Source organism: Clupea harengus, chromosome 10 (assembly GCF_900700415.2).
Source record: "Clupea harengus chromosome 10, Ch_v2.0.2, whole genome shotgun sequence".
Taxonomy (NCBI): Eukaryota; Metazoa; Chordata; class Actinopteri; order Clupeiformes; family Clupeidae; genus Clupea; species Clupea harengus.
The window spans coordinates 7,883,438-7,897,326 of NC_045161.1; the positions used below are offsets into that span (position 1 = coordinate 7,883,438).

A 13,889-nucleotide genomic window follows, 5' to 3' on the forward strand; every position below is an offset into this window, starting at 1 on the left:
TATTACAGTAAGGGTCCCCGCCCACAGACGTCAACCCTCTCACGTTGTGTTCCCATCGTGGCTATATCTGTGTTCAAAGTCTGATATGATCACATCTGGCACAATGTCATTAACCCAGTTTTTCTGAATCGAGGAATGGCAGTGTGACCTTGAAAAATAAATGACAAAATTAGTCTGAAATAGAAACATCCGTCAGGCAATAAGCATCAGATGGCCTACAGTCCAGTCATCAGTTAAACTAAATTATTATTACTTATTATTATTATTATTAGTTGCCAATCATATTAGAATCCCTCTCAATCTGGTGAGTTGTTTCTCATTGTAGACAACTGTGAAAACTGTTCCCATCTAATTGCTATTTTGATAAAGGTCTGATAGCCTCCATGAGCAGGATGGAAGAATTCAGCCAAAAGGGAAATGGGGAGGAGTCAGAAATTGTAATGAGTGGTTGTGTAATTACAATTTATTTACCCTTCTACACCAAACGGTTTTGAATATCATCACGTTTGGGCATACCTATGCATATTGAGTGCTTTAGAAATAGAGTATTAGCAAAAGACTTGCACATTGCTGAGAAAACATACAAACAAATCACCAACTGGCATACACATACTGCTGTAACCATGCATTGTTTAGTGTGTTGTTTTTTTTCCATACAGATATGTTTTCCAAACATTAGTGAGCTGTCTGCTTAATTTCAATAGGCTTGCTTAAGTGTGAATTTTCAAAGTTCACATGGTTTAAATACCAATACAACCAAAATGACTAAAGCCCATGTCTTAATACCAGAAACTGAAACTCATGGGAACTTCTTTGTTATATGGAACATGGAAATAACACCCCAGTGGCGCAGTCGGCTCAGATCTTGCACATTCTCTTCATGGCCAGTAGATGGCAGGGGGAAATAAAAGTTATTCATTGTAGAACCGTAGCCAGTCCCCTGCATTGAAGGCTGTATGATGAGTAATACAATTACAACCAGAACCATTTCACTGATAGGCCTTACAATAAAAGGACATAGCTCTTGAGGCTATTATAATGGTTTGGCTCAAGATATATTCCACATTCCAAAATAACAACCAAACCCACGTCTAAATGTGGTTAGGTTTACAATGAGAGATAGAAGACTCTGTTGAAGTATGGCTGTATCCCATTCCTTTTTCAGGTTCCTTCCGATGTCAGTATACTAGTGATTAGAGTGAAATTGCTTTTACAGTCATGGCATAAGGTCTACAGTTTACTTGCATTTCTGCACAGCTAAGTGAACTTCTATGATGTATCAACATTTGAGAAATTGGATAGCCCCGCCTTTATGAAACACCCCCAGAATACTTTGACTTTCCCCTGTTTTTATTGGCTACGCTGAACAAGGATGTTTGCATAATATCCTTGGAAACATTTTGATTGGATACTGTTACGTCAGTCAAAATGGTTGCTATTCGCTGTGGTAGGTTGTCAACTGAGGGATTTGGTTACTGTTGCCGCTGCAATGAAAATATCAGCAGAGGATGCGAGTGGGTGCAGTTTATTAATTAGCAACATTTAAGTAAGTACCAATATTTGTTTTACTGTGAGGTTCATTCAGTTGTTGTTATGCTGGGTAATTGCGTCATGATCAGACTTGCGAAACTCCACATTTTAATTTCGATCAGAATATCGTGAACAGTTGCAGAACTAACCAGGCTAGGATAGCGTATTAAGGCAACAACGTTTATCTTAACCTTCCACTCGTTGTTTAACTGGAACAATAGTTTGTAATAGTCAACTAACATCTATCGGGAAGGTTTTGATGGATAACATTTACGTTCATTTTTAGTTGCCAGCGAGTGATAACAGGGATGGTTAACTGTTCCCCAAATGAATGCGGTGCGCAGAAGTCACATCTGTAGCCTACAGTTGGCATAGGGCTATCAAATCGTAGAACTGCAGTTATAGTTCTCTCGTGACGCCTCTACCTGTGAAAAGATAGGATAATGTGTAATTACATTAATTAGCTGGTTTCCTAAAACAGCCGGCTATTCCTCCCTGTCATAGCGGGTTCGTTAAAGATACCCCCCCCCCAAACACACACACATACACACACACACACACACACACACACACACACATCGATACAGACACAGATCTGGAACATGTAAGAACCACAAATAATTAACACTGCGTATTCGTCAGTTTTTTTGCTCTTACAACAGTATGTATGAGATTATACATTTTGTAATGTACTGTGGTGTTGATGTTTATGGACGGTAGCCGAATGATTCGTCGTTGGTCTACTCTAAGTTTCTCCCCCTCAGTACATTTTTCCAGTCAGTAATTGTCTAACACCTACGCATCAGAGCAGATTGCGTCGACTATGAAAATATTGTTGAGGACAACATCTTTTTGGTGCCAGAGAAACACAGCATTCACCCTCATGTATTACATGCCCCAATGGACATGTTTAAGTTAAAGTGGTATGTTCAAGTGTTGCTCAGGAGATGGGAAGTAGGAGGATTTGTCTCTAGTAGCAACAGGGTCCTTGCCTTGTCTTACAGACACAAATGTGCTGGGGGTGTAGTGTGTTACAACACAGTGGAAAACATCCCTCCAGAGTTACAGACAAGATTTTGCCCACATGCTTTTAGGACCTGCTCAAATAAAGGCACCATATCTTCTTCACCTCCCAGATCACCAGTTCACATTCCTTCGTGCTGAGTCCCGTTATGTAAGAAAGAGGACTGATCCACAGGAGATTAAGATATTTTGGACTGCACCAATATTTGCTCCATCATTGCTTGAAATGACAAAGTGTTTTGCAAAACTATTGAGAATCATGGGGTGGTAACAGTTGTCCTGCATTTAACATGTCCACTGGCATTCCATGATCACTGACACAAGCAGGTGAGGATTTAAAATGATCTCCCAGTGAAATCATATTAAACTGTTGGACTGTTTTCACAGGCTATTCTGATGATCCAGTGGAAATTCTGCTATGAGGAATCTGTGGCATGATTTGTTATAAAGACATGTTTACCCATTTACTGCAAGCAGACAAAGAGCAGATTTTGAGAAGTAGCCCACCTTGACCAAAACATTGGGAAATCCCAGTCAGAGTCAATATTGCTGTCAAATGAAGGGCTTTCGGAATCCAATTCATTTTAAGCTAGTCCAAATCAAAATGGCCATGATATAAGCACAGCACTTTGACATTCCTCTGAACCTGGTCATTTATCATTAACTAAGCCTTTGTTTTCTCGTGTTCTGTTTGCACTTCTCTCTCTCTCTCTCTCTGTCTCTCTCTCTCTCTCTGTCTCTCTCTTTCTCTCTCTTTCTCTCTCTCTCTCTCTTTCCCTCTCTCTCGGGTTTCTGAAAAGCAGGTCTTTAAGTAGCCCGTAGCGGTCAAAGTAAATGCCTAACTTGCATGAGAATGCCAAGGTGTTGTTGCTGTGAGAATCTGAATTCCACCAACTCAATCCATTACCACGCATGATTCATCCTGTTGTTTGACGCAGAGCGTGCCGATCATGACGATTCACTGCACTGTTCAGGGCGCTCCTGTATTCATTACAATCTTCCTGAGTTATTTTTAAAAAGTGTGTTGAAAGCGGAGTACTAGTCTTCTTCTAAAAATGTTAATAATACTTGAGTGGCCTCAACCCAATTTCATGTGTTCCTTCAAAATACTATTGTAGCTGAGTGGTGCTTTTTTTGGGGGGGGGGGGGTGTTGGCCTGGATAAAACAAGATAACAACATTACAACCCAAACTGTCTTTGTATGACTCACTTTGGGTAATGGCCCTCTGACTGTGTATTCTCTCATAGGTTTGCCTTTGCTGCCTAGTGGCTTTTTGTTCAGTTTGTTGACATTGTACACAAAGTCATGGCGCTGGCCCAGTGCATTTAAAGATCGTTAATGATTTGTACTCAAGAATATCTCAGGCAGAAAGTTCTTTAATGTTTCGGTGATGAATTCAAACCATGAGCTGCCATCTACCAATTATCCTAAATGCATCTCATTAGTACAAAACAGTAATCTCTTGTATGTTGACCTTGCAAAGTGGGCTTTTATTGATGCAGAACAGAACGTGTTTTTCGATTTACCTCTTTTCATGTGGATGCCTTCTTGGAACGTATGCAATCAAATTACACCCGACAGTTGGTCATTGTCCTCCGAATCCTTTTTAACAATTAGATACAATCAAGTGTCCTTGTTGCCAACGGCCCATTCTCTGCAAATTGATAGCAGAAAGTAATTTGCAGAATTAATCTGGTTTGGCCTGTAAACTGCCTGGACAAAATGGATTCATGAAAATAGCTGCTTGTGAGGTTCAATGAGACGGCACAAACTCGCTCAGTAATGAAATGGACATTCACGATTGGCTGGTGCTTTTTCTTTCTTTGTGGAGGTAATCCAAATGGCATTCCACCACGCTGCATGATGAGCCCGTGTCCATTGCTCTCCCTCGTTGCAGAATTTTGCGGTGTCTGCTCAGATTAATATAGCCATCAAGCACACACACTTCATCAAGATGCATGTGTTTGTCAGCTAGACAATTTGCTACCAATTTCTCCCCCTGCTCACATCATGCAGATGTTATTTACTCTGACAGATTAGAAGCCACATGTTGGAGGAGACTCTGTAGGAATAGGCCCTACCTCATTTGTTGATGTCTGACTGACGGTCAGTAAACAAGCGAAAGCATTTCCACAGTAGCATGAGGATCGTCAGCTGACACCTCATTTAACACATAAACTTGTGTGCTTTAGCTTGTTAGCTTACTTAGGCCAACTGTTAATATTGGACTGGTTAGTAACTAAGTCGTTTTTATGCCTGGGGCACCATAGAAACCCTCTTTGATAGAAAGCTTTTGATCCCAGTCTCACCTCCACATTGAAGGTCGTGTGACCAATTGACTTGACTGGGCCTGGTAGATCAGTATGGTCCGCCCTCTTCAGTACTCATTCACTAGTTCAGTACACACTCAGTACTCATTGGCCTGACCTCCCGTCAGTTACTGCCCCTGTCCGAGTCACATTCTTCTGTGGCCGTCGTCTGCTTTCGCCTCCAGGCCTCTGCAGCTCGCCGAGTCTCCAGACAGCTCGCACAGGTCCATTTGGGAGACAACCACATCAGTCAGCCTAAACAGGGGGTGGCAGAAAACAGATTGCCACGGTCTCCTCTCAGCCACCTATGTCCTGCCTCTTTCAAATGCTTGAGTGCTTTTCTCCCGGCTGGAGACAACCCTGATTAACTTGACAACTCCACAGTTCCACAGCTCACAATCACTGGTTGCTTTTTTTTTGCCACTCCTATTGCTCATATCTGTTTGCTGATGGTTCTGTGTCCAGAGACATTATACGATTTTCGATCGCTTTGTAATCAGTAACAGAAGATATGAGTCATCTTGTCTGGGTGTAGTCATATTATCCTCCCAGTTGTTCATTTCAGTAAGTGCAAACCAAATATCTGCTGAATTCAATGTAAGATCTCACGCGCCTCACTATTGATATCTTATTACAGATTACATCGCCAAGATGTTGTGGAATCACACAGTACACATACAACGGACAATGCCATCCATCTGTCCTCATGGTATTACAGAATATTCAAACCTATAATGGCTCGCCATGTTAGAAATGTACAATGCCAGTGCATAGATAAATAGTTTCCCCCTAAGGCACGAAGCTGTTGGTAGGCAGTCTGACTCCAAGACATGTTGCGCTTTTTCAATAATACAGAAGCATTCGCCTTGGGGAAGAAAGTGAAGAAAGGACCATACGGTTCAGATCTGTTTGATATTCTGCACAGCATGGTATGTGGGCTTTACATTATGGCTGTATTGTAACTTTTTTTGTGAAGTTTATTATGTTCCACAGTTTTCGTAGTCTGTAAATATTAGGACAACTCTGTAAAAGGAACTTAACGGTGATTTCTGCCATCGTATTTGGTACGCAGGAGATCTTGGGTGCAAATGCCCCTATATTAAAGATCATCCTTGCAGAGTCAGAGTGTTGTTCTATTCGTTGCACTGTTAAAAGAGACTTTTAAAAGAGACGTCTTTTTTCAGTGATGTTTCTTGTGGAGCACCTAGTACAGGTGTGTGGTATTGCACATTTGGAGTTTCTCAGAACAGAAGAAGCAAATGCTATGCAAAGGGGTTATATTTTCTGTCCATTCCATGCTATAAGTAACACACTCTTGAGTGGTCTTATAGCCCTCATTATGGGCTGTCGATCAGAAAACTCCATTTCTAAAATAGAGTTTCAGATCTGGCCTGGAGAAAAATACTCAATTTCCCTTGAAAAAGTGCAAAACAGAAAATGTAATGATAATAGCTATGAAATATCAAAAGCATGACATGATATTGAGACATCACATAACATTTGATCATTTGAATTGAGATTATTCCCACGTGCACAAATTCATTTTTGCCATGATCTTAGTTTTATTGTCTTTTTTAATGAAACTATTAGACTGCATTGGATCATGTGTCACAAATGGAGTGGAAAAGATGAAAGATGACTAGGAAAGACAGTTTTTCTCTCTTCAAAGTCCCTATTATCAGATGCCATGATGGCAGACATTGGCTGCATATGTTCTCTGAAGGGGAAAGCTAAACACACACTGCCAGTCATAAAAACACTTCCCACCATGTGTATTGGAAGTGGGAAGACCAACTCTGTGAATTCTGTGGTATTTTAGTGAGCACAGTGAGGCTCTCTGCAGATTGCTGGAAAATCAGTTAATGAGCCAGGAACAGTTTGGATTCCAGCAGAGAATGCAAATAGGGAAGGAGAGACCGAGGGACAGATAGAGAGGGAGAGAGAGAGAGATGGAGAGAACAAGGGACAGATAGAGAGGGAGAGAGAGATGGAGAGAACAAGGGACAGATAGAGAGGGAGAGAGAGAGAGAGAAAGAGAGAGATGGAGAGACCAAGGGACAGATAGAGAGGGAGAGAGATAGAGATGGAGAGACCAAGGGACAGATAGAGAGGGGGAGAGAGAGAGATAGAGATGGAGAGACCAAGGGACAGATAGAGAGGGAGGGGGAGAGAGAGATGGAGATGGAGAGACCAAGGGACAGATAGAGAGGGAGGGGGAGAGAGAGATAGAGATGGATAAAGGGGGAGTTAAACAAAGGAAGCAGCATTTTCAAAAATGTACACATCACACATCCTTGCATGTATTATTTCCATCTAGGCTGATCTGTTAGAAACGCTCTGATGGATCGCTCATTGCATACGTGCATATAGTACCAGCTGTAGTACGGCTCGAGTCCTCAGTTCACCCCGCGGGCTCCAGGTGGTGACTTCCATCAATCAGCTGTGTTTCCCAACAGTGTTAGCCATCACACGCAGCTGCGTCTTCACGCTACTGGGGCTTGTTTACGAGCATCATGAGTTCATTGTAGTGCCGTGGCTTTTTTTTTGCATGTTGATTCGCTAGCCCCATGGCTGCAAGGGAAATGGGGAGAAGAAGAGGAGGAAGATGATGGTCTCGGAGAGTTAAGCTTGAGCCCCTTAAGCTTGGTGGCAGATAGGTGAAGATGGAGCGTGATGTCTGTAGGTGTTCTTTGTGAGATGAGATAAGAATTGGGTAGCAGGTCATATCAGACACATCTCTGGATGAGCTTGTTTGTGGCTGGTTATGTGTGGAAGGAACCCTTTAGGGGTTGAAAAGCATGTTTTCATGCATATTTCAATATATTATGAGACAGTATAGAGACAGGAGCTCTATAAGTCTACGTTTTTGCACCACTATACATCACTTCTACACATGAATATGACAATTTTACTGGTTGTGTATTTGGTTAGAGAATGTGAAAAGAACAGTGTGTTGGTGGTTCGACCATTAGTCATGACAAGAGAATATGTGGCTATCTGAAGTAAAGATTATGTTTGGCCCTGTAAAAATATGCAGAGGCACCAAGACAGAGCTTTGGGGAACACCAATGCATAACAGACTTTCAAATAGCTAAGCAGTCAATCCAATTCAGTGTAGGAAAATGGATTGGCGAGTTTTCCTTCCAGTTCAGCTTGGGACAATTCACCTGCTTACTTCCTGGTTTCCCCACAAGAAAGGTTTTGAGCGTGTGTTTTTTGTTTTTGTCTGTTTTTGTATCCAGCAGGGGATGTGTGCCTGTGGGGAGAATGTGGCGTGTGCTATGTCCCACCCCCTCTGGATCGCTCCCAGGACCCCGCGTCGGGCCGCCCCATGACCTGCTGTAGCCAGGCTCCATCTCTTCTCTCTCCCTGCTGACTAGCCTGCACCCCTGTTGCCTTTCTCGAGGACGTCTCCTGCCATCGGTGATGTGATGAATAAATTTGAAGTGCTTGGAATCGTGGGTGAAGGTAAGCTTTACTTCATTATTATTTTTTTTACCCAGAGTGTCCAGAGAATCTTTTTTTTGAAAGCTCAGAGGAATTGACAGCCTGCTCATCAAATCTTCAGGCACAGGCATTGTGAAAGTCACCTGTTGAGGAAGTCAAGGGAAGGTGTGTATTTATAGCCAAACAAAACCTGCTAGTGGATTTTGAGACTCCCATGTCACTGCATTACTGGCCTCGTCTTCTTCCCCCACCTTTGGCATGACTTCTGTCTTTACATTTTACATGAGGCTGAAGAGGGAGATGTCAGGGGATAATGCTATTTATATGCCTCAATTCATCTAACCTTCCCTAGTTCTCCAGCACCAGTGTTATAGGGAAAGGCTCATGCCTCCCCCCCCCTCCCCCCATTGTATTGTGGAACCCTTCTATGATTATTTTTGCTGCCTGTATTTGGAATAAGTAGATTACTTTATCCATTACACTGACCATGATTTAGTACAGTCTTGGTTCAGCAAGTTGCTCAAAACAGGTACAGTCTCATGTCTTGCTTTACCTACAGCAAGATCCTGGGATGTGTGTGTGTGTGTGTGTGTGTGTGTGTGTGTGTGTGTGTGTGTGTGTGTGTGTGTGTGTGTGTGTGTGTGTGTGTGTGTGTGTGTGTGTGTGTATATCTGTGTGTGTGTGTGTGTGTGTGTTACACCCATACAGAATACAGCCATAAACTCATATTCCATTGGGTACCATGCTGACCACATATTAGCATCTTTCAGTTCACTGCCTTGTCACGTGGCGTTATCTGCTTCCCTGCCATTTCCCTCAGTATTTATTCTAATCAGCTACCTGGATGATGCTAAGAGGCACGACGTGTCCCTAACTTTAAAGAGATGTCTGCCTCCCGTGTCAGAAAGCAAACCACTGCTATGCATTCGCTGCAAACATGCAAGTAAAATTTGTAACGCATATCCAATCTAGTGCAGCAATCCACTCTAATTGCATCACACAGAGTCCCCTAAACCCCTAAAACACACACACACACACGAGCACACAAACGAGAGAACATATGGAAACACAATGTCATTCGTTTCACTCTTTCTTAGCGTATACCTCTGGGCTATGACTAATAAACCTGTGTTTTTGTCTGTTTGCTCAGGAAATTATTTATAGGTGCACTGAAAGCCCTCTTGGCTTCCCCACTGCTGATGCAGCTTGTGTAACGTTGTGTGCCGATCATTTGGGTGTCTGTGCTCAACTGAAATGGAGTACAAAATGACTGGCCTCACTAACACCCTAATCGCACCCCTTCTTGGTCATTTCCATTTCCTGAGCTATGGGAGAGGCAATGACAAGGACAGAGCCGATTCTTTCAAGCATTTTGTATTCACACCGGCTACAGTGGTCCAGGGGGGTGTGGTTATTGGCAGGGCAAAAAAAAAACATACTTCAACCCAGCCTAGCAGAAAATATCGCCGCGCAGAAAAGGGCACAGACGCGCCAGTAAAATGATTTACTCTTCTCCCCGAGCTCAGCTCAGTGCCAAAAAGAACACGATGGCAACCCTTGCGTATGCGGCAGGCTGGTGTTAGATCTGTGCCTGTCACTCAAACCCAAATATCCTGCAGGGCTGGAGAGTGCGCCACTCCTCGGTGACTAATTGAAGGAACTGAAGTGGCAGAGAGCCACGGGGTAATCAGGCCACCCCGCCAGCCCCAGTTCGCCACCTCCGCCTGAGCTGCCGCCTCCCATCCGTGCCCTCTCCCGCCGGTTGGCCGGCCGACCACGGCGGCGCTCTGAGTCAGTGCGGCTAATGGCTCTGGTGCCCCCTCCTAATGCAATTTAACTGCAAAATGATCATTGGGCTTTTTCATGCTGCATTGAGTCGGTTAGAGGATTAGCGATCCAATGAAACACAGGGTGGCATATAGCAGAACATGTTCACTTGTTGTGTGTGTGTGTGTGTGAGTGTGTCCGTGGGTGTTTGTAGGTGTTTTTTATGGGTGTACGTGTGTGTGTGTATATAATTTTTTTTTCTGTGTGGGGCCATGTGTGTGTGTGTGTGTGAGAGAGTTTTTCTATTTGCATGTGAGTTTTTCTGTGTGTGTACTTGTGTGTGCATTTGTGTCTCAGTGCTCCACTTGTGGGACGTGATGGCTAGTTGGGTTTGTGGCCCAGGCTAGGGTCAATCAATTATTTGGGTTGGTTGGAGTCGAGAGAAAATCTCCAACTGGAGCATGATGGAGGAGCAGTGTGCAGGCAAGGGCGGTGTGCAACTTTAATAACATACTCTCTGAGCAGCATTTCATTATTTGGGGCAGGGAGAAAGGCAGTTAGGAGGAGAGAGAGAGAGCACATTCACCCTCTCCTCTTTGAGGTTTTATTCCACTGATAAAATGTATTTTCTGTATTGTGTTACTAATTGACTTATTGAATTAAGCTGTTACTAAAACATCCATGGATCCATCCAATCTAGGATGACACGCTTCTCATTCATCGTGGTGTCATTTCATTACATTAAATCTTACAATGTCACGACAATGCTCATGTTCTTGTACATGGTCTAATGAGAGAACGTTCTTCTGTGGAAAGAATAATATAGTACCTGTCTGATTTGCCTGTGTTGTCTTTTACTGTGGAGTGAACATTGCCCATCAGGTTGAGTTAGTTCAAAATGTCCCCTTGAGCGCACATTAGAAAATCAGTCTGTACCTGTAGACCTGCAGCGCTATTACACACACGTGACCTCATTCCCATGCATGTTTAGAACATTCTGGAATGATCTCACTCTTAAGAGACGAAGTTAAGATCATTGTGCATATCTTACAGTACCCTCTGAAGTATGGATGAGCCCAAGGAATGAGAGCTCACAGAAGCATGGAGCCTATACTCTGTGCTTAAGCATTTAGATTAAGGGACATGTCCCCACACTACACGCCACCTCACAGTCAAATCTCTTTTGATGAATTGTCCTTTGATGAGAATGATGAGATTGATGGGGTATTTCTTTGACTACATACCATACTTATATCTGATGCTAAGTTTGCATACCCACGACTTGGAAATTTCCTTCAAATTCACCACTGTGAATCTCTACCCCTCCACCCCACCCATATACACAAAACTCTCTCTCTGGCCCAAACACCCCTGGGGTATTTGGAGAGGCCATCTCCGGAGCCTTGGGAGGCTCGACGCTGATTTGCTGATATTTTCTGGAGAGGCATTTGGATGGGCTGCTCTCCAGAAAGCCGGGGGGGGGCGGGGTCCCCAGGGGGGACAGAGTTTCACACCAGAGCTGACGGCTATCGGTGCTGCCGGCAGACCCTGCCATCGCCTGCTGAGTGCCCCAGTTAGACTCACGGGCCCCCGCCACCCAGTTCAAGCCCACACACACGCTCCAACATTCAAGTTTTATTTCGCACTTGACTGAGTTAGCGCCCAGGCTTAAGCTGATCCTCACTAGACTCGTGTGTCAAACCGCCATTTGACAGCATTTATATGCCATTAAGCACGTCTAGGCTATTGATTTGTTTCCGCAACCTATAAAAAAAGCAATTACTGACTGACGCGTTAATTGACATGACTCGTATTTGCTTGCATAGGTGTTTGATTGACAAGCTAATGAGGTCCCATGTCCATTTGTCATCATTAATTTACCTCAACAGCAGTTTAAGCTAATAGCAAGGTTTAACTTGCACAACGTGGATTTGTGAACTTAACGCCGCAAAACAGCAAAAATGAACACTGTCATATAGCTAGAGAGGCTATACATGTAGTTGGCTGATTTCAAAACAGAGCAGCAGTTGTCATGTCCTCAAAACACAGTTTCCTTCCTTCATCCTTCATGGATGCAACAAGAATCTCAATTGAACCTTCAGAGGGTTCAGAGCCTGAGGAATGTTTGTATTTGTACAATTGAATTCAACTGATGCACCTAGTCAGGCTTACATCAGTGGCTGAACCCAGAGAGCACTGAATTCCCCAACGCAAGGGCTCTCTGTCATTGCAGTGGGGCAGAGACAGCTCATATGTATTCCCCCAGCACGTCTGGACAGACGGCTCGGCGGCGGCGGTGGCGGCGCTCACAAAAATCCCCCGTTAATGCCCTCCTGTTTGTCTTAACGTCAGATTTGTCACTGAAGGTGACACTATTCCTACGTGCAAATCAGCGGCGCGGCGCCTCCATTCATTCCCATATCACAAAATGACATGAGGAGGGGAAAAAAAAAACAATGAACGTGTGAAGTGCTCTTTCCTTCTCCCCCGAAAACAGACATGTTAATAATTGAGCTTTCTCATTGTAAACGCTGCACGCTCCTTGGTGTTGAAAGAGAACAGCAGCCCTCTGTCATATTTTACAAGGCATCTCATTTGCAGTGAAAATATAGTATGATTATGGGAAGTGTGATAAGATTGCTGATGGATTTATTTGCACATTTCTCCCCCCCTCAGGAGCCTATGGTGTAGTCCTGAAGTGTCGACACAAGGTAAGAAAATATACCCTTTTCCTGCCTTAAAGGCACAAGACTAAAACAGTCTTTTATTTAATAGTGATGTATATTTCAGTTATAAACATTGTGTGAAGATTTTTGCTTGGACTTAGACCTAAACTGCATTGATCAATGAAGAAGTTAGGGAGACCTATTATTGTAAGGAGAGCCTGTGTGTAAATATTGCCATAAAAGAGGATGCGTTATCCTATGTAATGTCCTCATCCTATGCGACGAATAACCTTTGCATCACCTTATATGCTGTGGAATATGTACTTAACTGAATACGTTTAAGCTATTTGGAGTTTTGTATATATAACACCCATTCACTTACTCGACGGAGGAAGTTCTCTTTTAAATTTCAAAGCCAATGCTGTGAAACAAGCATGGGGGGCATTTGGATTACCAGGGGCGACGGGCCCGCCTGTATTTCTGCTGATAGAAGCGCTCCTTAATCCTGTGAGGGCTGAATTTAGACCAGGGGGGGGGGGGGTTTAGCTATCTATCAGCCATGTAAATATGATGCTCCAGGATCCCAATTAATTAAAGCTGGATTCGGCATCTGATGGGAGTTTAAGACATGGCTGAGTCATTCGTTTGTTTGCTTTTAATTATACCGCTCTGATGTCACAGAGAAGGAAATGCGCGTCGTTTTTTTTCCGCAGCGGGTGTGTTTGGTGTATCTGAGTCTTTGATATTGGTGTCTTCTGTCTTCGCCATGGAGCCGTGCTGGGTTTTTTCATCCACCTTAAGAAGTGTGATGTCTGTTTTTTGGCTCGTGATGGACAATCTGAAAATCCTGGTTTGTCTGCTGTGGCTTGTCACCGAAAACCCGAGAGGACAGAAAACATGATTGTGTTCAACCTAGACGTAGTCAGCGTATCATACGTAACAAGATAAGCGCTTTGAGGAACGGACCAAAATAGCAAATTTCTGTTTTTGGTTGCTTCATTTATTCATTATATCATTTACTAAACATAATGTGAAACCTTGTTGTTGCATTGCTGAGTCTCACTCTTATCTCCCCTCAAGCATAGCAGGCCATGTGAAAGTGACATATTGCATGCAAGAGGAGAACATGGATACAGCAGATGTTCA

General features: G+C 43.4%; 1 protein-coding gene across 5 annotated transcripts in view; it reads left to right on the forward strand.

Annotated features, from left to right (window-relative positions):
* Nucleotides 1–1,389: 1,389 nt before the first annotated feature.
* The window catches only part of LOC105894162 (cyclin-dependent kinase-like 5), a 48,887-nt gene continuing 36,387 nt past the window's right edge, over nt 1,390–13,889 (forward strand). For 3 of the 5 annotated variants that reach the window (XM_031575202.2, XM_031575204.2, XM_031575203.2), the window contains exons 1-3: nt 1,391–1,546; nt 8,106–8,331; nt 12,754–12,788. In XM_031575202.2, the coding sequence (XP_031431062.1) occupies nt 8,295–8,331; nt 12,754–12,788 (72 nt within the window). In that variant the 5' untranslated portion in view covers nt 1,391–1,546; nt 8,106–8,294. Of the gene's footprint in view, nt 1,547–8,105; nt 8,332–12,753; nt 12,789–13,889 lie in introns of all 5 variants that reach the window. The other 2 variants (XM_012820638.3, XM_031575205.2) reach the window with 1 other exon arrangement.